Raw genomic sequence first — 26,363 nt, 5'->3', positions numbered from 1 at the left:
CAGAGTAATCCAATATGGTGCATCTGAGGATCAATATGCAAACACATAAATATAGGCTGATGACGCAAACACTGAAATGCATTTTCCTTTAGCGGAAACAATATATGAAAGCCTTGCAGATATTATTTCGATGCAACGTCGAGTAAACCCAAACTCGTATCGCAGATATCAAAGTTATGAAATGTTCCTAGGCAAAAAGAGCGCGTAATGAATATCTGAAGAGAACGTTAGTCGTTCATATGGTGTTTATTCCACCTTAGGTAAGTATACGCTTGCTTATCTTGGAGCACACGTTCTTCTTCGTCTGTCGCACAACGTGCGTCGAACTCAAAAGCAAGATTTTAAAAAGATATACTTTTTCTACATCGCAGGAATGAAAAACTGCAGACAGAGCGGCGAGTCGAAGCATTGCTTTGCATGACGCAATCCTCTGTCACCGGCTTTCTCGCATCAACTATTCCAAATTGCAATGCGACTACTCTGACAATTCGAATTGATGGGAAGGCTGGAGTACCCGCGTGTTTATCGCCATTTCTGCCAGAATACAGATACAGAAAAGAGTGATAGCGATAGGCAAGGCAGTTAACTAGACTTAGCCCGGTCGACTACCCTGCACAGACCAAGGGAGACAGAATTAAAATATGAATAGAAGGAGAGAAAGAAAATGGTCACAACACGCACGCATACACATGGTCATCGATCAGTCCCTCACAACCGGTCATATATGCATATCTGCATTTGAAGAAACACGGAAGCACTTCTATAATTTTACAGTGCATCGCAGACGGACGAGGACATTGCCGCAGCATCTTGCCTGTCGTAAAAGGTCTGTCATGTAAATTGCCTAAACTGATCCGAAGAGCCAGCGTTCGATTTTCACATAATGGGCACTCACACAAAATATGGTTCAAAAGTTATTTCTTTGCCACGGAATATAGTTTGAATCATGCAAATGCTGTCGACAACTGACATATGAATACCACTTCCCGCTTGCTTAGCGACAGCTGTATAGACCTAGCTCCTATTGGAAAAGCATTATGAATGTGAAGCCCCACATCGTGCACAACTTCTGTGATTTGCCCGCCGCATCTCCAAGTGCATGGACTATCAAAATTGGCCCGATCATTCCTCTCAATAGACGTATAGGAGTAAGCTGAACGCGGATGTCGCAGTGCCAAAAAAGAAGACTACGACATAAACGCGTACTGTCAACAGCGTGGCAAATAGCGATAAAAAGCACCAAAGAAAAAAAAGACCAAGCCAAAGAAGGGAGCGAGGTGTCTTGCGACGGAGCTGAGAAGATTCAGCCCATTTACAGCAAGAATCAAACGTGAAATAACGTAAGCACCAAAATCCTGCTAAACCAGAACAACAAGCTGAGGAGAAGAGCCCCGCGGCAGTATACATTCACGGACAGAGTTTCTTGCATGTAGGTGCATGCACGAATTTAAACAAACTTTGTAACATGCATGAATAAAGTATACATGAGAAAAAGCTGTTGCCAGTGTAGTCTTCCGCAAGTTATGCCAAGAGCGTCGTATTTTCTTTCATGAGTGTTTAGTTGTCCGGCATTGAAGTTATCACGTTCTGCCCTTCCAAAGAACACAAACGTCACCACATGCTGCCGTGCACGCCGATAAAGCGGTGAAGCACGTCTTTGCCAGGAGCAGACAGAATAACATGTCCACTCTCGTCGGCACGAGAAGTCATAGCCGGTTGTTGGAAGAGATAACCACAGGCTGGTATATCCCAAACCGCTTTACAAACTGGATGCCCGGACGTCCGGCTTCACCGATAACACGACCGTCACGGCAGTGAAGGCGCCGTTGGATGCGGTGGCCGAAAGCGCGTATATACAGGGCTGCTGCGCTTACAACATAACGTTGCTTCGCAACGCCACAGAGAGGTTGCGCGAGACTCGGGCTGCTTTCAGTCACTCGGACTCCAACCCCGGTCTTCCCGTTTTCTGTCGCTCTCGGATGGCTGCTGAACTCCGAGCTACCGCGTACGGGAAACCACCGCATTTTCGTATATGCTTGCGCCGACCGACAAGGACGTAAAGCGAACTCAATAAGCCTTTAGTAGAACAAGCAGTGTAGTGCTGGATTGATTTTCTTAGATGTTTTTTTAGAAATATTGGCAACTGTCTTGTTACGTGTGTGCCCTGTGTGAACAGGGCAGGTTCTGCAGCATCTGTGATTGGACACAAGTCTTTAATGTTAACATGAACAGCAGTTCAATAGTCAGTAGGATAAGCAATAGATAAGTATGAGAAAATCATCTCTAAAAGAGACACATATACCAATCTTTTTTATATAGAAACCTTTACATCGTTTAGTGCATATCTGCCGATTAAGAAAAACATGAGTAACCTGCTACAGGCACCAACATCTCCTCGAAGACTAATAATTACAGTATTTATATACAAACACATGTGGCACCTCCCACGTAAGCCTCAGCTTGAAGCTGGTCTTTCTCACTAAAACTCACTGGTTTTGTCGGTTTGTTGCCAATTTACAGCGTTGGAAAAAGAATCAATAGTGCTTGGTTGTTCACCGATTTGTAATCTGCCCCTCTATGTGCAACCTGCCAATTGCGCCAAAATTTGTAACACAATGGCACTCACGGCCTGGACAGAACACACTGCATATTGGCTGGACCTAACTTCCTCCTTATTTGCTTCCGTTACGGTCACTGGGACTACTTCTTAGTCATCGGCGTTCAGCTGTCAGCCGCACGGCGCGCTTCATTTTGTAAAGAAACACTGGCTTTTCCGGACCACCTGAATATCACTATGTGCGGCAAGGCTTTCCTGCGCCGGCATAATGCACTGATTACAAGGGTTATGCACTGAAGTCATCGAGACCTCCATAAAGTTGTACAGCCAGCATGGTGAAAGACTGCTCTTTATCTCGATCCGCTTATCTTCAGCAGCACAATGAAAGCCATGAAGAAGGCGACAAAATGGTGTACGTTGACGTCAGGTGGCTGCACTGACGTCAGCAGGACGTCCATATTGTTGTACAGCCAGTAACGGTGAAAAGATGCACTTCATGTCGATCCACTTATCCCCAGTAGCACAGTGGAAGCCGTGAATAGGACAACAAAATGGCGTATGGTGAGGTCCCGTGGGTGCACTAACGTCATCGAGGCCATCATGTTGGGACTCTTCAGTTGTCCGTCCTTGACCATCCCGGACATGCCGACACGGTGCATACGCAATGCTCATTGGCTGAAAGCAACGCCTCGGCAGTCCGGTACTGTCAGAACGAATTATCGAAGAGGCCCACTGTTGTACAAGCGGTACCGTTAAAAGCCGCGGCTTATCTCGATCCGCGTATCTCCAGCAGCGCAGTTGAAGCCGTGAATAGGACAAGAAATTGACGTACGCTGATGTCACGGGGATGCGCTGACGTCATCGAGGCTACCATATTGTTGTACAGCTAGCACGGCGAAAACATGCGCTTTATCTCGATCCGCTTATCAGAAGCATCCCAGTTGAAGCCATGAATAGGACAACAAAATGGCCTTAGGTCCCGTTACGTGGATGCATTGACGTCATCGAGGCCGCCATGTTTTTCCGCTTCGATTATCCGTCTCTGACAATCCTGGATTGTCCGAGACACTGTATACACAACGCTCATTGGCAGCAAGCAAGGCCTCGGCAGTCCGGGACTGTAAGGGACGAATAACCGAAGAGAACCACTGTTGTACAGCAGGCACAGGGAAAAGCTGCGCCTTATCTCGATCCGCTTATCTCCAGCAGCACAGTTGAAGCCGCAAATAGGACAACAAAATGGCGTACGGTGACATCACTCGTATGCACTGACGTCATCACTACCACCGTATTATTGGAAAGCCGGAATGGTGAAAATCCGCGCCTTATCTCGATCTGATTGTCTCCAGCAACAGGCTGGAAGCCGTGAATAAGACAACAAAGCAGCGCATGGTGACATCGCGGGATTTCCCTATATTTCAAATTATTTTCTTTCACCCGCTTAGTGATTGGTATTGATACCAGCAAGATTGATATTCATGTCGGAACGTTACCGCCGTTGCCTCAGTGTGATGCCACAGTTTTGAGGCACTTATTCGTTTTCATCTTCGGCCATTCAAACACAGGAATAGTTCTCAAAACTTGCTAGGTTAAATGATTGCTTCTTTTGGTATTTGATATTGTCCTTTCCATGCAAAAAACTGCTCTCTAATTCCGAGTACATGCTGCCAAAATGCATGACGTCACGAAGTTCCGGTGCCACAATTACGGGGAGCCGTCGCCACCGCTAGGTCTATTGTTTCTACGCCTTTTCAAGATTACCAAGCCTCCTCTCTCTCACAATAAGAGTGGAAAGTTTGCTATTGCAGAAGCGTAACATATTGAAACAGGTATACTTAATATTCACCTTTACTGTTTTCTCTAAGGCGTGCCGAACTCACGCGATGATGGTGTGATAACCAGGTCCAGTTAAGTCACTGTAAATTGCGTAGAAGGCGGTCATGCCGTGCTTCCCGCGAGGCAACAAAGCGCGACAGACACCTTGATTGCAATATGCTGCACTGCGGTCACATTTAGCACCACCGACACATGTGGTGATAACAAGGAGAGAGTGCGTGCTCCAACAATTGGGGCAGGTGGATGAGGGGGCGCTCGCAAACGAGCTAAACCAGACGACTTTACGGGAACGAAGAGCAGGGGAGGGCGAAATTCACCGCGAAACAATGATCGCTGTCCCAAGGAAATATCGAACCACCGCATGCACACACAGGAAACAACGACGAGCTAAAAGAGACAGCAAAGGTACGGCGAAGAAGCCATTACGGTCATTTTTACAGCACTTACTTTTATGTTTCAATGCCGGTTGTTCAAAGCACGGGCCAAACGTTTACTTTCTTTCTCTTTTCCTTCGTCTATTTTTCTTTCGTTTTGATTTTGCGTCACAAAGGCTGTTGTTCTCGATCCTCCTCCTCGAGCGACCTCTCAATTTACCGTAATGGCGGCCATCGCGGCAGCGTGCACCGCAAAGTCATTTTGACCTTTCCTCACCAAGGCCTTTCCTTCTTTTCCTCGACGGGTAGGGACAAAACACGAAAACCTTTTACCAGGAACCTCCTTTCTTTTTTTTTTCCTACCCTCACTGCAGTCAGCGACGTCGTCTCCGTGGCTCGCACGACATATTCTCCACGAATGAATCTCGGCGCTGGAAGCGCGAAACAAAGATATATATATATATATATATATATATATATATATATATATATATATATATATATATATATAATATACGGGAGGCATACAACAGGAGAGACCAGCAAGAGACGCTCAGGCGCAACGAGGAGCAGGAAAAGGGAAGATAAAGACACTTAGACAAAAATGAACACATTAAGAGCACGCATGAGAAGGGCTAAAAGCCTGGTGAGAGGCGTGTGTTATGTTTTCGTCTGCCTTTATATATCGCCGCTGTGCCTGACTTTATTTTTCGGACGAACCACGTTCGCGGAAACAAAGGTCTCTCCCGGCCAGCGATCGTGTCGAAGCCGCTTTGGCAATAGCTCGCCGACCAGGAGCAGCGGGGAGGCACTCGGCGGCTGGGCGAAATGATATAACACATAACGGGGCGTTATAAACTTGGCGGAGGGGCACCTCGGCGAACCGCTTTGCTGCGGTAAAAGGAAACACGTGCCATGCAGAAAGACAACCTTGTGCTTGGCGCAGCAAACTTGAGTCGCAAAGAGGGCAACGGTACGCGGTGGAGAGATCGGAAGGCGTGATCGAAGATCAATCTCCCAGTTCCAGTAACAAGCTCTCGGGCCACGCACTCTTTTGCTGCCGCTGCTGCTAGAAGCAAGGTTCGGCCCACTGTCCTCTATCGCTGTCACAGCAGAGAAAGAAAGAGTGGACCCGATACCCTTGTGGTTCGCGTGAACCGTGTTAGCACCGCGAGTGGCAGTGCGTACAAACGTACCGGGTGTTTCAGCAAACACTTTCAACATTTTTGAAAGGTTGCCTGTGGCAGATAGCACAATTCTAGTTCATGAGCTGGTCTACTCGAAGAGGTGGACATTACTTGCACAAGAAATTGAAATTCATAATCAACTAATTAAATAAACTTCGCTAATAAGTTGTTAACTAATTGCCTTATGGTCTACATTGCAATTTACAAATCCTAGCCGGGGAGTTCGCAAGGCGGATCCACTAGGAACGAATTCTGAGGACGACACCAGTTTAGAGGTATTAATTCCCGAACTTTGCGAAGTTACTTTTGTGTTTCAATTGCATAAAACAACGTTTTGATAAGAAAGTAGAACGCCAATGGATTTCTCCGCAAAGTTCGGAGATACTCATGTCGAAACTGGTGTCATCCTGAGAATTCGTTCCAAGTGGATCTGCTTTGCGAACTCCGCGGCTAGAATTTGTAAATTGCAATATGGACCATAAGGTAATTAGCTTAAACCTTAATTAGCAAATTTTAGTTAATTATTTGATTATGCATTTCATTTTTTGTGTAAGTAATGTCCGCCTCTTTGAGTAGACCAGCTCATGAACTAGAATTTCGCGATCTGCCACAGGCAGCCTTTAAAAGTTTTTGAAAGTGTTCGCTGAAGCACCCTGTATATATGTGCGTAGTTTTCTTTAGAACTTTAAGATTCCGTCCCGTGTTTCATTAGTCAGTGTTCAATAGCTGTGTTCAATATTCAGTACAGCGGCCATAAACTGCTAGTCACTGTAGTCTTGTGTTGCAAAACTGTAGACTGTTGTGAGGGTAAAGTGTGTTGGTTCGTCTTGAAAAGTAAAGTACATTTTGAAGCAGCACCGAAGCCTCATGCATCACTCTGTACTCCTGTCACTCTCACATTGTGCTACTTCTCATATACGTTTCAGTAAAATCGATCCTTCATTTTTTATAGCTTGGAGAAGCAGCAGTGTCCCAAATTTTCTCCGGAGATTTTTCAACTCTCTGCAATTTGTTTTCTCCCTTGTCTCGTCTTCTGGTTGGACGTCAGCTGTAATTGAGGTCGTGACCTTCCCACAATGCCAGCAAACGGAACGCATGAATTAACCCCGTGAGAAATCCGGGCTCCCTTACACTTCGTTCAACAGCAGTGCACTAATCTGAACACTTACTTTGTTGTGTCGTTCTGGTGTTGGCTGTTTCGTTGATGCATTAAGATGTTATCAGCCTCTGTGATAAGTGGCCATGTACCGTTATGCATAAATGGATGCCTACTCCGTACTGTGAACTGAACTTGCAGTGGGCTGCATGTTTGCACTTTCCGTTCATGTTATTAAGTGGAGGAACTTTGCACCAACGAATAACAAAGTGTATAGAACATTGGATAGCGGCGCGGACAGATGTTAGAAGTCGAGTGAACTCTCCAATCCGTCATCATTATCAGTATTAATAATTTATTTATTTATGTATTTATTGATATATTTATTTATTTATTTATTATTTTGAATCATTTATATTTTACTTCAGTATATTTGTCTGTAAAAAATACAGCAATCAAGTAGCCAAGGCACTCTCCCGCTCAATCTCTCCCCAGCAACCAATGAACGGACGAAAAAAAACTCTGAAGGTTCAGGCTGCCACAGAAAGCTTGTATACAGTGCTTTGATACGGCATCCATGAAATTTATTTGCATGGTATAGACCATATATCACCGCGGAAATCGTCTTATTATCACGCCGGCATGTCCAGGAATTTTGGTCATTGTCCCTGCAGACATCTGTAGAACGTCTCTGTAATACACCAGCGCAACTCAAGCGGCAGCATTTTTAAACATGGTATTTTAAAAGGCCGCACGAATTCGCAGAACTTTCAGTTGGAAACGTCGAGAGTGTGCATCCCTTAAAAACATGTGTATTTAAGGGAGTTGTTGTAACCTTGTAACGTATTTTCTGCGTTATAACAAGTTTTGTCAGGAATAAAACGCTGCTATAACCCAACAGGAAAATTGCGAATAAGTGCCGTAAATACGCGTCTTATTACAAGGGCGCACGCTCCCGACGTTGCTAACTGAAAGTTGCTGAAGGTCGGACTGTCTTCTAAAATATATTTAAAAATGCTGCCTATAGAGCTAAGCTGGTGCACTGCGGTGAAGTACGACAGATGTCTGCAGGGGCAAGGTTTATAATTCCTGACTATGAACGGTATTAAGTGACCAAGCGCCCGTACAATGAATCGTATAAGACTATTTGCCTGCTTTATTGTTTGTTTATTTTTTCTTATTGACTCATCTACCATGTTGTACTCATTTTCCCCTTTCCCAGCAAAGGATAACCAACCGGACGTATGGTCTGTTTAACCTCCATTTCTTTTTATTTGGTGTTGTTTCTCTCTCCCTCTCTCCAAAGCGATCATGCGCCAGCCAATGAGACAACGCTCTTACGGAAGCGATTCATTTTCTGAATATGAGCCCCTTTCTTTTTATTCCTGTTTTGCATTTTTGTTTTACTACGTTAATTCTTTCAGTGGCCGGAAATATGCATTGCTGTTTCAAACGCCGCACTATTTGCATGCCACTTTACATTGCTAAATGATAAGCAATGCGTTATTATTGAGCTGGACTGAAAGCGACTAGCCACGGGAGTAAACAAACGAATTAGAAATATGGGGCGTGCTCTTAGAGGACTCTACAAGAAGGAAAAAAAAAAGGACTGAGTCAACTAAGACATTTCACAGAAATCACAACGCAAGCACCAGAAAGACGAACGGCGGGCGTCCCCAGCGAACGGCGAAATCGCAGACGGCCAGAAAGTCGAATAAGTCTTAATAAGCGTGGAAGCCCGAAAAGAAGGACATCGGCCAAGCTAGGGCATCAGATCGGCGGCAGTTGAGAAAAAAGAAAAAAAAAAAGGAAGTGGAAAAAATCGAGAGCACCGACGCAGCACGAAGACTAGAGAAAGAGAGAGATGGATAGAAAGAAAGTGATAGTAAGTGAACGGCAGGAGGGGAATCAAGAGATGCGACCTCAAAAGAGAAAGTATTGAGGCAGTCCAACGCAGACGCAACGCGCGGGAGAGACAGACAGAAGAAAGTAGAGTGAATGAAGAGAGAGAGAGAGAGAGAGGGGGGGGGTCGACAAAAAAGAAAAGAGAGGCACAAGTATCCTCGCGCAAGCGCGGTGAGGCTATCTCGGCCCCGTGAGCGGCGAGGGCAGCGGGGAGAGGAATTCGATTTTCGGCTCTTCCACTGATTCTTCGCTCTTCATTCTGAGCGAAAGGCAGCGCGGAGTTTCACTCCGGTGCGAGCGTCCAGCTGGGCCACCAAACTAGACGGAGCTGCGGCGAAAAAGGAATGCCGTAGAAGGACCCCGGAGGCAGCCAAGTGCGTTCGCGGGGTCCGGTTCATTCCAGACACCCGCGCGTATGTCGGCGGCCTCGCGTGGTGCAATTTGCAAGACCTGGATGGAGAGGGGCGAGCCAGACCCGGAATGTAATTATTGCCTTCGAGATAAAAGAAATAAAGAAGCTGTTTCGCATTTTTTAACACGGCGTGAAGCTGCGCGTGCTATTGCAGTTGCCGTGAGAAATTTGCCCGACAGCCACGTAGCACGTTATAAAACTGCGCCCGGCCGCCCGCAGCCATGCTCTGCCAGCAGCAGTCGAGATTATCGTTCTCGCAGCCAGATTTTCTTTTTTTTTTTTTTTGAGCTTCGGAAAATGAGTCCACGGAGAGGTGAGTCAACATTGTACGGCAGTCAATTTTTGAGTCTTTCTTAAACTCAGTCAGGTGCGTTGTGTACGTACTAAACTATTATGAATTTTTCAATACAGTGTCATTCTAAAGAAAAGCCACAATATCTATACGTAACTATCCATGCGTATAAGAATGATTAGGGCGCTCGTATAAAGCAGCAGCGCGTGTAAATAGCACCGCAGGCACACGATCTTACATTTACCGGCTAAGCCAATATCTTTCTGACCCAATAACTTTTCTGTATTTTTGTCTCTACCCGACAAGCCAGATGTTACACAAAGGCTATGTATTTCTAATATTCTCACACTAAAACTTTCTTAGACTTGCCTAGCACATCCATTGAATGGTATCGCCGTTCCACAGATGTCGTAACTATTGCTAATAATCGTAATTTTTATGCAACATAAATTAATATTGTAGAACCAAATTTTGGTTATTACTTGCCACATTCTTTTTTTAATTTTTTACGCACTTGTATTTGTTGCTTTTAGAAGCAGATAAAATTATGTAATGAGAAAGTTCTTTTTTTATTCATATTACTCATTGTATTTTGTCTGTTTATACTGCTCAGCAAAGTTCCCTCTGCAATGCCTTCTGGCCTTGAAGGTATAAACACATAACATAAAGTAAATAAAAAACAAATAAATAAAGTAATAAAATGAACTCAGATTGATCGTTATCCAATTTTAAAGCGAAATAATTATCTAACAGCATTGCATAACTGGTCATTAACATGTGACTGGCTTGATATTGCGCTACTGAGCACGAGATCGCGGGAAGGAATCCCGGCCGCGGCGGCCGCATTTCGATGAAGGCGAAATGGAGAAACGCCCGTGCACATGTGCTTGCGTTGTAGTGTACGTTAAAGACATCCAGGTGGTCAAAATTAATTCGAAGCTCTCCACTATGACGTGCCTCATAATCAGAACTGGTTTCGGCACGTAAAGCCCCAGAAAGAAGAAGAAAGCTTGATACAGTGCGCTTTGCAATCTAGCCGTTCAGTTCAGTTCGTTCAGTTCAGTTCGTTCAGTTCAGTTCGTTCAGTTCAGTTCAGTTCGTTCAGTTCAGTTCGTTCAGTTCAGTTCGTTCAGTTCAGTTCGTTCAGTTCAGTTCGTTCAGTTCAGTTCGTTCAGTTCAGTTCGTTCAGTTCAGTTCAGTTCAGTTCAGTTCAGTTCAGTTCGTTCAGTTCAGTTCGTTCAGTTCAGTTCAGTTCAGGTCAGTGCGTGCGTGCGTGCGTGCGTGCCTAGGTGTGTGGGTGTGGGTGTGGTGTGTGTGTGTGTGTGTGTGTGGGTGGCTGTGTGTGTGTGAGAGAGAGAGAGAGAGAGGAAATGACTTTTTCAAGCGTATACAAAACTGTGCAACAATTATGATCATGTTCCTTCCATTCTTTTTTTCATAATATTCATGCTATTGTGCCCTGCTGCTGGTGGCGATTTCAGTGCCCTGTGTGTAATCACAGAAATCGTGAAATATGCTTTTCAAGCGAAGCTCGTATACGCGAGCCTACGTCGGCGCTGTATCGCTAAAAAACCGGGGTAGCTTGCACTAGTGGCGCAAAGCTAAAGACAAAGCGGAGCTGATCGGTTCCTAGCTGGTCCTGGCTATACGAAGTGAGGCTAAGTTATACGAAATGTACAAGCATTTCCTCGTGGTCCGTGGCATCGGGGAACGCCTCGTGAAGCACTTGCAGTCCGATCAGACGTAGGGGAAGTGAGGCGAAAGCTATGCACAGTGTACGGGCGGCGCCCAGCAGACGACACGCCGGGATGGCGTCACGGCGCATGTGCAGTAGCGCGCATCTGGTGGGAGCTTGGCCGAGCCGCCGCCAGAGGCGCCTGCTGCAGTCACGGACACCGCCAGCGTTCGGCGCTAATGCTGGGAAACGGAGAAGAGCGGATGGCGTCGGCAGCACCTCTGCGCATTGCCTCGTTGGTGTTGCTACAATTTGTTTCTCTCTATCTCTCTCTCTCGCTCTCATTTTCTCGTTCTCTCTCCCGAACATAGCGCGCGACGCTCCGCGAGGTGATTGATAGGCAACACAGTGGCAGGCGGCACACATTACGGCAGGCTTAGCTCCGCTGTTAAAGAACCAGCTGCTCTCAGAGCTGCACAGGTGGTCGGCACGCGCTCGGGCCACTGCTCCGCTTTTGTCGTCGTCGTCCGCTTCCACATCTGGCTGCATTGCCGCTAATCATTCCACCGTAGAATTTCATTTCTCTTCTGCCGTCGTAATGTTTAGGCCACTTTTACGGGGGTATGAGCCATTGCTTAAGCGGGTATGAGCCCGGCATTGTCTTTCGTAACGATCAGATTTAATTTTGAAGAAATTTCATGGAAATAAATCCAGAATAAACGCACTGGAGAAAGGGCTCGTCGACGTGCCGATTCTAGCGTGAGGGCTTCCGAAGCCCAGGTGAAACGTAAGCGAAGAGCCACGGACCCCGAGTTGCGGAAGCGCGATGTTTGAGGCCAAACGTCCGCGTCGGCTTGCCCTCCAAGAACCCGACAATGGTGGCGCACGCCTCGGCAACGCTAGCGCCAATTTCCCCGGTGCGGCGGCTAGGTTTCAACGCGAGTTGCTCAACCGGAACTATGGAGCCAGCTGCAGTGCGTGTGACCGGTTGTGGTTCGAGCACAACGTGGTACTCGTCAGTGCTATTCGTTCGGAGGAACACCGAAGAAACACACGACAAGCTTCGCTTACCACCATTTCCTCGACAGGGGAGGGGCTACAAGTTTTTAACGCGACAGCGTTAAAGGCCCGCGTTGCAGATAATCCGGTGTTGGCAGCGTCGTTAAGCATCGGCGTCTGGCGGAAATAATCATGTCGAACCACATCATCCCGAACCACCCCGACCACAGAGGACCTCCGAATTTCTCAAAGTAAAATTCGTCAGAAATAACGTAAAGTACGACTTAACCACAACCTACCGGCGTGATAGCACCGGATTGTAATTTCAACATACAAGAATACAGCCTGATAAGCAACCAGGGATCTTTGAATGGTATCGCGTTCCACTCTTAGAGGCGAAACTTAAGCGTCATTCAATTCTGATGGTGTTTCGCTGTACTTTGGTTCTATAGGCAACATTGAGGGGAGTGTTTAAAACCGAGCCTTTCTAAATTTTGCACACGCATGCGCCTCGGCCAAAAGCAAACAATTAATAAAATAATAAAAAAAGGTCGTAGGGCCTTCACATTTTGATATACGACGGCTTAAATTGCTCCTGTGAAATTGTATTTCATGCAATGCATGTATGTTTAAATGTGAAGCCTACTTTAAGGGGATCAGTGTAAGCTTGGTATGTGTAAGCTAGCTTTCGCCACATTGTCTGTTGCAGTGAAGCGTACTCACTCATAAAGAAAAATGTGATGCGAACGGAGCCCGGCACGCAATCGACTGCCCATTGCGAATGATATATATATATATATTTTTTAGTGAAGCAAAGACTCACAAAAGCTGGCACTGAACTAGTTCAAAGAATAGAAGCCCGTAGGCAAAATTTAACAGGACTTCACTGACGTTCCGGCCCGGGTCCGGCCTTCATCATGAGTACTATATATATGTATCAATTGCCCAAAGCCATATGACATATATAAATATTCCATTGTACAAGATAATACTTTATAGATGTAAAGGACTCGCTGTTATATTTATATTTTCTTCTAACAATCGATAAAAAAAGTTTTGATTGTGTAAGTTAGGCAGCTAAAAAAATATGCAGCTTTATGCACCAGAAGCACGATCTGAGTATCAGGCATGCCGAATGGGAGGGCTCCAGATTCATCTTATGCGCCTAGGGTTTGTCCACGTGCCCCTAAATCTAAGTACACGAGTGTTTTCGCGTTTTCCCTCCATCGAAATGCGGCCGCCGCGGTCGAGATTCTTACCAGCTCAACGTCACAGTCGCTGGGCTACAGCGGTGAATGAAGCAGACTTCAATAGAACGCTAATTGAAGAAGAATAAGTGGGTATCGGGCCCGTAATTTATGTCCTCGCGTAGTGTGAATGCATTGAAGCACGTAATTAATTCCAAGGACACTCGATAGAGACGACGCGTGTGTGCAGCGAACAGCTAGGACTAGATATCCAGAGAAATGGCGGTCAGCCAAGAAATGTCCACCTGGTCACCGCCGGCCTCGACCTGCAGCGTAGGAAGGCAGTCGTTTGTTTGCCTCGATGACATAAAGGCTGCTTCCGCTCGCAGCGACGTGACACCGAGGCTTTCAGAGCCCCGGGTCGTACTATGCAGACGCGCCTGTTTGCGCACAGGAAAAGAGGCGCAATAAATTGCGGCCATCCTCCGAGACCATAACGTCGAAAGCAAGCTGGGGCAGAGAGCGCACGAAAGCAAATAAACAGGAAGCGAGGCGGACGCTGAGGTCGAGGGCCAAGCTCTGGAGTGGAAGGCGCATTCAATCTTGCGAAGAGGTCGGCCGCGGTACGCGTGCTACCTGTCCATTTAAAGCAGCGTCGCTAGCCTGCGAGCAAATAGCAACGAGCTGCATTTATAAACCGTCGCTGAAACGCTGCAGAGCGTACGCGCAGGTACCGCGCTGATGAGCGCCGCACAGCGCTGTGTCCTTTGTTTCTTTGAACGCCGCGTCGGCGCGTTGCGGATTCGCCGTGTCTCGTTTTCGAGACGATTTGTTTGACCGCTAAAGATACAGCGGGAAGGAAAACGCGTTGTATCAACATGTTCTCCAGGCTTCAACAAGGTACTCAGAAAATGTATTGAAGATAAGTTATTAAACACCACGTGAGAAAGTACGATTAGACTAGTAAATGCCGACCTCAGATATGTACTTGAGATAGAGTGCTAAATACCCAAGCAAAATATTTCGCTACTTGAAAGATATTTACACCATAACTTTTGTTCCTTAGTGTAAACGAAATTAAAACGAATCGAAGTTTTACTAGACAGCTTTATTGGCTCGCAGGAGGAGCTGCTTTTCAATGTTACCCACCGGGGTGGCTCAGTCAGCTAAGGCGTTGCGCTGCTGAGCACGAGGTAGCGAGATCGAATCCCGGCCGCGGCGGCCGCATTGCGATGGAGGCGGAATGCAAAAACGCCCGTGTGCTTGTGTTTTAGCGCACGTTAAAGAACCCGAGGTAGTCAAAGTTAATCCGGAGCCCTCCACTACGGCGTGCCTTATAATCAGAACTGGTTTTGGCACGTAAAACTCCAGAAAGAAGAAGCTTTTCAAAGTTGCTATCTGACAACTTGCCCCTGTTAAAAATGATCTAAGGTGAGGATAAGGCAGCACGAACGCTGTTTCACGGGCCTTGTTGTCCATCGTTGCAGTGGTGTGAATTGACTTTAGTGTCGCCTATATACAGACTGATCAATTTGTGCACATGTCGTCATTCTTATTCTAAAGCAGACTGCGAATGCTGTAAGCTTCTGTAGGAACGGAGCGGTAGGATTGTTTAGTTTTGGCTTGTCAAGTTTCAGAGCCGCACTTTCTTTTTTTTTTTCGTCTTTTTTTTCTTTTTCTATTTTTCTTTTCCTGTGTACGCTTGCCATCCCGAACAGTTGTGAGATAGAGGAAATGGTTCGGCCCGGCCATCTACGGCCATTGCTCGCCCATACTGCACCTGACAGTGACGAAGAGGGCAGTAATGCAGAGTCGTCAAATTATTTTAAAGCTATCAAGTTACCTTGAAAAGTATTTAAGATACAGTATTTTGAGTAGAGTACTTAAGTTACGTACAAGTCAGGTGTTCGCCTTAGCGGTTCATGGTGCATCAGGTCCTTGTAGCTCCCTGCAGAGCTCATAACAGGAACCACGAAGTACCATGAAGTGCGCAATGCGATTCGAGCCCTGCTCCTAACGAATGCTGTAACATAGGGTTTTAATCCGGCGAAATACCCAATTATATATATTGATTAGCAGACCATACAGCACCCGGGAAAAAGTATCCGCATTGCTGCATCCACGCTAGTAGTTCCACTTTGGAAGTAACACTTTTTGTTCTACGAAAATGCGGTAGCTGGCCCCCAAAAAAGAACAAAAGACTTTGTTTTTTTGGTTTAGATGTGTAGCATGATTTGAGAAATCCAAACAGTACACGGCTGCGCAAACGTTATCAAAGCGTCCGTCTTTTCGCGACCGAACTATCTGTTTTGAACTCACGCCGGGACGCAACTGAGCCCCACTATAGCTACGGGTTAACCTCAAGTTGAACAACAGCGCACCCTAAATTCTGAAAAGGATATGGCACCAAAGCAATGCATACTTATGTCACACGTGTAGTTTTCTGGCAGAACTCAGTCATATTTCATTGTTGCACATGGAATATCAAATACACCACCCTCGCACAGCACAACGGGCAAGCTTTCTTGCTCTCTTAAGCGCCGCACCACAGACTCTTCAGGAGAGTAAGATTTATGTGGGCGTACGCCTCACTGTGTATGTAACGTAAAAGAGCGGTCCAACAGCAACGACGCACGACCGCCGTTTTGTTCTTTCATGGAAATGCAACGTAAACGGCTATTCTCGCAAGATTGACCGTTGACCCTGCATCCTTCTAGGCAAAACGGGCGCAATGTTTTTCCTTGCCGAGAAATAAGTTTTATGAATTGGGTCAGTCGAATGGACTCCTGCAAGTCGTTTAAATGGAATGCACCAGGATGTCGGATCGTATAAACAAAAAAGGCTAACATAAAACAATATAAAATGAAAAGCGAATCGGGAGACGTAGCACCGCACCCTCAAAATCGCAAAAAGCTGTGCATTGGGCGCCTCCAGGGCTGTCCGGAAACCGAACAAGTGGACTGGCAAGTGGACGACCCCCCACCCCCCTCCGTCGATAGCTGCCCGGAGAAAAAAAAAAGAAATAGGGGAAGGGGGGCGTGGGGGAAAGAGAGGCTTGAGCGGCCTTAGAAAAACATAGCCCCGCTCCAAGAGGAGCATTCCGAGGCGCTGGCGTCCGGCAAGACACACGAGCCAGAACGGAGCACCAACAACACGAGGGCGGCTGCGCACGGACAACAAAAGGCTGGTCCACCCACCCGCAGGTCCGCTCGCTCGGTCGGCCCGCTTGCCTGGCTGCCTTGAGCGTGGCGAAGGGGGCTATGCCAGCAGGCCCCGCTAACCGCGCCGACCGTAAACGTCGCGCGCCGCCGGGAGCCGGACTCGAGAGAAAATGTGCGTGCGTAAAACTTGCGGGGTCGCTTCCTGGCCGTAAACTGTTTTGCGCTTGTGACTGCTGCCCCGGACCTTGGACCGTTTATTCTTTCAGCGCCATAGTTTTGCGCTCAGCGTGTGGAGGAAGCTGCGAATGAACTTCAAAGGAAAAGTGGGAGAGAAGAGAATGTGCGAGAAAGCTCGCCTCTGGACGTTGTCCCTTTTCTTGCTTCTCGCGGTATTACTTCTCTCTTCATCTGGAATTCTTCATATCGGCCCTACTTGAAACTGTTTCTTTAGTTTCTTCCGCTTTTCTCTCTCTGTTCTCTCATCGCTCCTTGGGAGTTGCTTCGCTTTCCTTGTTTCCTCCTTTCTTTGGCCACCTTTTGTATTGCCACCCCCCCCCCCTTTTTTTTTTACTTGTTTGTCACACATGTCTGCAGTTTTAGTTCCCAGTAGAGTGTCGCAGTGAAAGTGGAACCGTGAGACATTCGAAAAAAAAAATATCGTTCCCAGTGAGTCGCAGATCAAGACAGCAAAGACGACGCCCACGTTTGACCCACGACCTTATTGCATGTTTCTTTTTTTAGTTTTTTTATGCTGTGAGCACACTGAACGCTTCGTTCTTTCCCGTGTTTTCTTCTAAATTCAGGTCGTATTTCTGGCAATTTACGTCGCGTATTTACTCTAGAGAAACTCTCTCTTCGTCGCCGGTGCTTCCTTGAATGCACGCATTCTGCTTATTCAAGTTAGGCATAAAGTTTTCGTGCCTGTATCCTACTTTTCTCCATGAATAACAAACAGTTGGCTTGTTTTCTCAACCAACCGCACTAGTTTCATGACACTTCGAATGTTCAAAGAATGTAAATAAAAATTTTATTCTGCTGTCAAGACAGATGTAGAAAACCGCCCACGGCCTAATTTTGTTGAGTTGCTGTGTTTGCATCATACACATTCATTTTTCTTTTGTTTGGTAAGAAAACGCAGTGTACGCAATATGGTGGGACAATTATTGGAGACATGTACCGGGCATGTCTTTCTAGATAAAACAGAGGACGAATTTTTTCCTTTTTCATTTTTTCTGTAGGCCTCAGTCGATGGCGGATTCTGGATTGAACCAGATATTGCGGGTTTCATTTGAAAGCGATCTCGCATTTGTTAGGGTTGAAAAAGAAAGCAGAAGGAAATAGCAGACTGGGAACCGGGAAGTAAAACCCGTCTGCCCATGATTTAGCGCGCACGTAGGGGCTAAGGCTCGAAAGCTTGAGCATTTAGGTGCCATTACGTCTCTAGTCAGTCATTTGTACCTATAGAACCAATGAATTGAAATTTTTGTTCAGTGTGTGAACGTTTAGAGAACTTTCGATGTTACCGCAATTCAATATTGATGCCCAAATTTTCATGACATTAATACCGTGGATTTAAAGAATGATCACTAATGTGTAAGAGCAATATTGCAATTTATACTGTTAAATTAGTTCTAATGTTCGATGCTGTGGCAGAGAGAGGCGTTAATTTTTAATGCAATAGCTCTGTCTATATGAAGAAATTTTCGTCTAGCTGACCTCGAATCTTACCTCCAAATTTCTGACAGAGTAAGCGGAACCTATACACAGGGGTAACCCAAGCTGGTAGGGGAATATCATCTCAATATACAGCCAAGCATGGATTTTGGTGAAATTGGAGCTCGGGTACAAATACATTTTATGATAAACTTGCTCAGGAGGTATATTGGTGGGATAGCTCGTTGGCCATTATTAAATAAACCGCAGCGCTCTCGTTCAGACATTGATGAAACAAAAATCACACGCGCACGCACGCACGCACGCACGCGAGCTCAAAACTTCAACTCCAGAGCAGTTGCAGTTCAGAGCTCGTGTGTGTGCGTGTCGTTTAAGTATCGTCTAGGTCTCAACAGGTGCGCTGCTGTTGAAGTGATAGTTTTATGGTGACTTCGTTATACACGAGCTTGCTATATATAACTGAAAAAAAAGAGTGCGCATGAAATACTCCTGCCCTCACGCAATAAATTCACGTAGTGCGGACAAAGCTACGCAGTTCCAAGCACTAATTTCGGCTTGTGTGTTTAGCTGCACAGTGTCTTCGATAATAGCAATATGGGTGCTCGTAGCATTCTGTGAATATGTCGAAGGCTCCTTTTCGAAATGTCGGCGCTGTACAGGCGCAGCAAGTCCATCGCTAAATGTGCGTCCCGATGTAGTTTATCAGGTGAGGATACGGAGTATGGAATACGTGTTATGGAAGGGTGAGCGAGAGAGTGTGCGTGTGTTCCTGGCACATACATACATGTGATTAAAGCTGCCACAGCGACCAAATCCGCTAATGCCAATTAGTCGACGTCAGCTCAAAATACAAAATTGATTCGCACATTCTCTGTGCAGGCGAGCGGTTAGCTCACTGTACGTTGGCTCGCTGAGTGAGGAACGGTTATCTCGCTGAGTAGGCAGCTAGCTAAGAGGATACCGGTAGTTACAAATGGGTACAAATGAACATGACATGCACACGCGACACTAGATCACCTGATGAATTTTCTTCCATCGCAGTTGTTATGCTGGCCATACGCAAAGCCACCGTTCCGTCCTTTATTCTGTTCTTACGCCGAGCCCCTTTATTTCCTTACGCAAGTGACTTAACACACCATGAAGGTTATAGCACATTACAAGACATTTGCGCAGCTCATAAAATCAATGAGCAACGTAATCGGCCATATAGACTGTCCTGCTGCACTTAAGCCTGCCGCTTTTTATCTTCCTTTGAATTCTTGTTGGCGTGCATGGCTCCTATTACGGGCTCAAAGCAACCGGATACGCTGCTCGGAACGACAAAACACTTTCTGTTTTCCAACTCTCAGCATTTCCCATGAAAAGGCCTCCACTCTCCTTTCTCTCCCACTTTTTTTTTTATTTTCTCTTGTAACGTGGATACCTTGTGTTGCTCTGGCGAACAATTTTGCTTGTGTGATTGCATCTGCTTATGGCTTGCGAGCGAGTAACCTGATAGTGCTGCCTCACTGCAGCAAGCGCCTAAACTCTAGGTGGCACCTAAAACCCTCCTTTCCTTTCATGCTCTTCCCGTTCCAGGGGCAGCGCTTTGCGTTTCTCTGTAATCTCTCGCGCCGCCGGTTAAGCAACTGGCTGATATATACCCTGGAGATTCTATTCGCGTCTTGGGCTGCTTACCACTACGAAGAAGAAAGAAATGATTATCCTTCTCTTTCTCTCTCTTTTTAAGTATGTGCATCGGCAGACTTGACCGACGCTATTGTTTCACAGCATGGGGTAGAAACGTGAGCACCGACGCTCCGTATTTTGCGCGCCTCCCGAGCAACAATTGCTTTCGTCATTTTGGCTTGCGAGCTCTTTTATCTCAATTTGCGGCATTAGGCTAAATGTTACATAAGCGTATCTTGCTGTCTGTGTATTCTGGCGTAGCGGTGGGAAGGCTTCACATCAGCCAGACTTATTGAATTTGTTACAAATAATGTGTAATGGAAGCGACCGCAGAGTTTAGTGTTAACATTGCTTCCATGTCCTACATGTCATCTGCATTTAAGCTTTCAATCTTTTTTAAATTTTTATTCCAATGCGCTGCTCAGATCTGTGTCGAAAAGACGCTTTAGTGGGACCATTGCGGTATACGTAAATTACAAGTGGGAAAGAAATATTCATCACAAAAGAAAATACACAGCTTTGTTTAATAGGACGTTGGATTTGAAAGAATGTTAGGCGTTTCAACAGTGCAGGGTAGCAAGCTAGGAACTCATATCTGGTTGATCTCCCTGTCTTTTCTCTTTATCTATACCTTTCTTTCATAAATACTTCTTTTTCTAAACCCCCGTTGCTCACTGCCGTATCGGTGCCATCTTTGGGCTTCCAGAAACCTACTTTGATGTTGGCAAACCAGAAAATCACATCTGGTTAACCTCCCTGCCTTTTCTCTCTCTCCCTCTCTCTCTCTCTCTCTCTCTCTCTCTCTCTCTCTCTCTATATATATATATATATATATATATATATATATATATATATATATATAATCTTTCACAGACGCTTCTTCTTCTTCTAAACTCGTGTTGCTCACTCCCGTATTGATGTAATCTTAGGGCTTCCAGAAAGCCACTTTGGATGTCATTCTTTCATTTTATTGACATGCCAAGCAAAATTTGCGCACGTATACAAGAATTGCTTCACTAGCATGCTCGGCAGCCTTGGAGTGCCTGCAGAAAACGCATTATCAGGTAAACTAGAGTGCGTAGGCATGTATTCTAGCCGCGAGTCATGCACGGTCGCTCAGACGCAGCGGGTAATCTCGTTCACTGTCATAAAGCATCGAACTTACAGCGTGCGGATGAAAAAGGGTCGTCGGGAGAAGGAAGGGGGTGAATGTCGTCATAATAACCATAACCATTATTATTATTGTTATTAGTGTCATTATTATTATAAACGTAAGATTGGTAGAGAGAAAAAAATCATCAATATTTCCCCTGTCGAGAAAATGGGGCTACGCGAAGCTTGTCGTGTGTGTATCTGACCTTCGTCAGGGTAACGTAAAGTTCACGACATGTCACGGTAATAAAACATCAACGTTTATTAAATGTATGCATTGAGGGAAGGAAACGTACAACGCAATGGAAGTAAAAGTTGCACGGAAGGGAAGCAAAAGTAGAAGGAAAGGGAACGAAAAGTGCCACGAAAGGGAATGAAAAGTAGTAGGAAAGAGAAGGAAAAGTAGTAGGTCAAGTACACACACAACCTTCGCTTACGCCCATTTTCTCGACAGAGGAAGCGCTGGTGATTTCCTTTCTACCTCTGTCTCTCTTTCTCTCTCTCATTCTCTCTTTCGCTCTCTTCCTCTCTTTTCTTTTCTCTCTCTCTCTTTCTTTCTTTCCTTCTCCCTTTCTTTCTTTCTTGTTCCTGGTATGCGCCATTGAGCTTGGACCCTTTCTGCACTCTCACCAGGATCGGCCCACATGACAGGGGTATGTGCCATTGAGCTTGGACCCTTGCTGCAGTATCACCAGGATCGGCCCACTTTTGAGCGTGAAATCACCACAGCCGAAACTTGTGAGCCTATAAAGCTTCGCTTAAAAAGAAAGCTGGTAATTGTCACCGGAAAGGGCCCAATGCCTGCCTGCTCTTCAGAAGAACGGATACAAACACGAATGTAACACGGAAATGTCAGCGTACCCTTGCAGGCTATGAATGTCGAACTAAGAACAGGACAGCACATGTCGTGTGTTCTTTTGCTTGTCCCTGTCTTAAATGGTGCTGTTGAAGATGGATCGTAACCAACTTTCCCAATTTGCAATCCTAATAACTAAACATGCCGAAGCAGCAGCAGCAGGAGGAGAAGGAGGAGTGTACTGATTGAGGGTGACGACTCACCCTCTTGTTTTTATTTTATTTAATATTTATAGATACTGCGATTTCTAACATGCTCAGCGCGTCCGCCAAATGAATGTTATGTGGAAGCACAGGAGGGAAACTATTTACAAGGTGTACTTACAAGGCGTACTAAGAACTGGCCAACATGGAAACTAGCCGACATCAAACAAGGCACATCGTTGTCCTCAGATAAGCGAGAGACCGCTTGTGCGTCCGTCCAACTACATCGAAGTATCAACATCATCCTTGTCGAATGACGCGTAGCAATATCATGGCCGGATGGTACAACACAGTATACACAACAGAACGAAAAGACGGGCATACATGAGAAGCAGGTCGTTTTGCGTAGACAAATGCACATATCTTCACTGTAAGTAAGCAACAAAGAATGAGAACTTGTCTTGGCTCACAACTTCGTTAGTAAGGTCATTATTGTAGTGGGTGACAGTCATGAGAAATAAGAAAATTGAAAACAGTTGTCTCTTCGGATTAAGGGTGCGAGAGTTCGTGAATGTAGTTTTCTTGTGATGTAATCAGTTCGATAAGTGAGAATCTTGCAAGAGCCAATGCTCTAATACCCGCTGCTGGAGGAATATTAGCCGACACGTACGATTTCTGTGGCTAACCCACGGGAATCCACTTTCTTTATGAGGGTAATGACTGATTGGCTGTAGATGAATCGCACTGTCTTCTTCCATATTCTATCTAGCTTTTCAATGTTTTCTCAGTATAGGGGTTCGAAATAGTAACGACATACTGCAATGTAGGTAAAATAACAGTGTTGTGGGCAAGGATGTGTACATGCGATGTAGCTAGCTTCAACGAACGAGTGAGATTCATCCAGCCGTCTTTCACGGCACGGGAGCTCAGTACATTCCTCATTATTTTCTCGCGTACAGTACACTAAATGACAACGTCCGAACATTCGTATTGTGACCTCATGAAAGCAAAATCCCAACAGAAGCTAGTAGAATATACTCATTCTGTAATAAAAACACAATTGTGTGGAAGAAATATAAAGATATAGGTTAGAGAGAACTTTATTGTAAAAGGAAAAGGGGGGAGTCGGCCTGAACTACGGTGTTCTAGTCTGCAACTCAGGGTTGGGGTTGAGGAAAGGGAACGGCTCACATACTGCAACGCGAAGAACTGCCTCTGCACCATTGTAGGCTACATGCAATGTCTCATTTCCTGAACATGCAGTATGAGCGACGTAAACAGGCAACACTTGTAAAGTAGTAGAGCGGCAGGTAAAGTTGCGAGAACGTTTGCAAACTTTGCGGTTACAGCCCTGTTTCAGTGGCCGACAAGACTACATTCGCTTTTCGGTCGCACCGATACAACGAGTTACCTCTAAAGCAAACAGGTAATGAAAGGGCAGTGGTAATGTCTGAACTAAATCAGTTCGCCCAAGAGTGAAAACGCGCCCACAGAAACGACACGGTGGTAAGGCTAGGTACGACAAACTGTTTCATCATTGCGACGCAAGGACGAAATGAATCTGTCTCTACCTATGCACGTGTGCATGCGCAGTGTCCGCGTATCGTTACCGTAATATGGTTAAATGAAGATTTTAGTGTGTAGACGCAATAAGCTATAACAGGCTTTGTTTTGTTTGTTGTATTTTCTGCAATGCACAATGACCCCTAGTTATGCGTATACGTGTGGTGTACGTGTACGGGATAGCACTACCATCAAGTCCTTAATTGTTTATAACATTGTAAAAAAGACATTTTGGAACGTACCGTCCTTGGCACACGCGCCAGAGCTGTCATTTCAGCTCAATATGAACGTGAAGTGGATATGACTTGATTGTTTGCACCGTAACTGTAGTCTGTAATTTGCCAGTCAATGGCAAAATCAGGTGTCACCTCTATAAACGCAGCGAGAACGAGACCCGAATCGCATAGGTTAGGTTTCTTGACCCTTGCTGTTTAAGCAAGCGTTGTTTCAATACCTTATTCAACAACAAGAAAAATATTAGTCCGGAAATATTTATTTTCCCATTCGATAAGTTTTGTTGGCAATAGTGAGGAACTTCGAAGGTGCCCAAAAACGAAGACGCACACATAGGGGCCGCTATCACTATAGGTGTAAATGCATCTGAGTCTTTATTACATGTTTAAAAAGTAATCTTACTTTTCCGAATTTCATCAAGAACACGGTATACTTGTGCGGAAACAGCTCTTACTTCGAGTTGCTCCGTACATCATTTTCTTTATTTCGTCCTGTTTTTCATGCACACTCTGTCAAGGCTGGCAGTTTTCTGTCAGTCAATAGCGCCTATTAATGTTTATTTCATTCCTCAACTCCAATATTGCACCTGACAAGAACGAGCGAAAGAAGGTTCATCCCCACGCCCTACATGTTTCTCATTCCACTTAATGGACCCTCAACGTCTAAAATAACCTGCACAAAACACGCACTCTCATTGTTTTCTCTCATTCGTGTCTCGTTATTTTCATTGATTCATTTCTTTCCCAGAACCATTAGCGACATTGAAAACAGAGCTATAGCTCATTATTCAAAAGCACTGTCGTAGCCGTTATCGGCCCCTATGCTCGCAAACAATATAGGAGTTTCAATGAACGGTGTCTTCCGGTATCGCCTAATGCCAGATCTGCCATCGTCTGCGCATGTTACAGCGTTAGAGCTAGCAAATTTTTATTTAATTTTTTATTGCCCCACCGGTTATAAAGAAATGTGGGCTCATGTAAACGGCAACGTCACCGACTTGCACTTGTCGTTGATTAGAGATGCTGGCAGAGCTTATACAAAATAGGAAGGACTGGTTGCATGCGCGTATTATAAGCATTTCAAACGTGTGAAAGAGGTTATTAGCCGTCTGTAATTCCACTTTAACCGAACATGATTTGGTCATGCGCTTTTAACAGACGCTCGGTTTATACGGCGAGCGTGCCATTATGACTCCAAAATACCTGTAGTACAAAATCACATAAAGTGTCGAAGGACACACAAGAAAAACATCCGTCTTTGCAGAGTGATTTCAATCTCGGGCTAGAAATATTCTACAGGGAATCAATGCGCAACGATCTCTTAGGTGAATGAGTTTTTTTCAAACAACAGCTTCGTGAACGCAACACCATTCGTAGCGCACTGATGGTATCACGGTCGCGGTAAAATCCGCGTAGGGTCATTAGTATGGATCACCTGAAAAGTAATCGGAAACATTTTCCGCAAAGTGGGTCACGACAACCCGCACGGTGGTGTCACGCATACTGTGCAAGGCTGCACTGACCTTGTGAGGCGAGCAAGACGACTCCGAGGAGAGTCCCGATAAGAAAGAAGACTGAAATCCTGGCGTGCGATCCACCGACGAACGTTGTCCCAACAGTCACGGCGCCAGCAGACGCTGCTGCGGCACGACGACAATCCATGCTTCTCGTCGTCTTCTCTCTATCCCCGGCACCACCAAAGCGTGTTTCTTGTGTAGTCTAACTAGAGTGTTTCGCGTTGCGAGTCAGCCCGGACCGAAAAGCATGCTTTCTGTGAGCACCGGTGAAAATAAATAAACGAGAAGAGTCACAGTCACCGGGCTGATCCAAACAGACACCGCTGTCGCGCGCGCGTACCCCACTCGCGTCACAGTCGACTTCGCCACACAACACTCTTTTTTTTTTTTTCAAGTGCCCCGCTTTCTCTACTGCAGTCAGTAGGAGCTGTCGGGGCTCCGAGAAACGGAAACCGCGATGGTCGTCGTCCGCATTCGTCTCAAATCCGCCGGCAGACCTCGGGTCACAGTCAACAAAAGAGCAGGTGAATTTTCGCCGCAACTGGCGGTGCGAGGCTCCCGGACGAAGGGGCAGTCGAGCCGCGTGCGGTGGAACCGACAAGAGACGCGATCGACAAATGAGCGTCGGTGGCGTCGCGCCGCGGCAGTGTGGCGCAACTGAACTGATACGTCACGGGGCCACGTGACAGACACAAAGCCAATGGCGGAGGCGGCCGGTAGGAGGGAGAGTGGTGCGGCAGCGAGGACCCAGTGTTGGAACTCTGGCGGGGAGAGAAGAACACCGCGGGTCCCGTCGAGTAGGAGATGTGGCAGAATGTGGATCTTTGGAGAACTACCGGCCCCCCGAAGGCCCGCGCATTCGGAGAAGAACGGGGT

At 46.0% G+C, this 26,363-nt stretch overlaps 1 protein-coding gene across 2 annotated transcripts in view; it reads right to left on the bottom strand.

Annotated features, from left to right (window-relative positions):
* The window catches only part of LOC119442871 (cell adhesion molecule-related/down-regulated by oncogenes), a 312,322-nt gene extending 286,235 nt beyond the window's left edge, over positions 1-26,087 (bottom strand). For both annotated transcript variants that reach the window (XM_037707916.2, XM_037707915.2), the window contains exon 1: positions 25,494-26,087. In XM_037707916.2, the coding sequence (XP_037563844.1) occupies positions 25,494-25,632 (139 nt within the window). In that variant the 5' untranslated portion in view covers positions 25,633-26,087. The remainder of the gene's footprint in view (positions 1-25,493) is intronic.
* Between the last annotated feature and the right edge of the window lie 276 nt (positions 26,088-26,363).

Source organism: Dermacentor silvarum, chromosome 2, assembly GCF_013339745.2.
Source record: "Dermacentor silvarum isolate Dsil-2018 chromosome 2, BIME_Dsil_1.4, whole genome shotgun sequence".
Taxonomy (NCBI): Eukaryota; Metazoa; Arthropoda; class Arachnida; order Ixodida; family Ixodidae; genus Dermacentor; species Dermacentor silvarum.
This window is presented reverse-complemented; position numbering and strand designations above follow the sequence as displayed.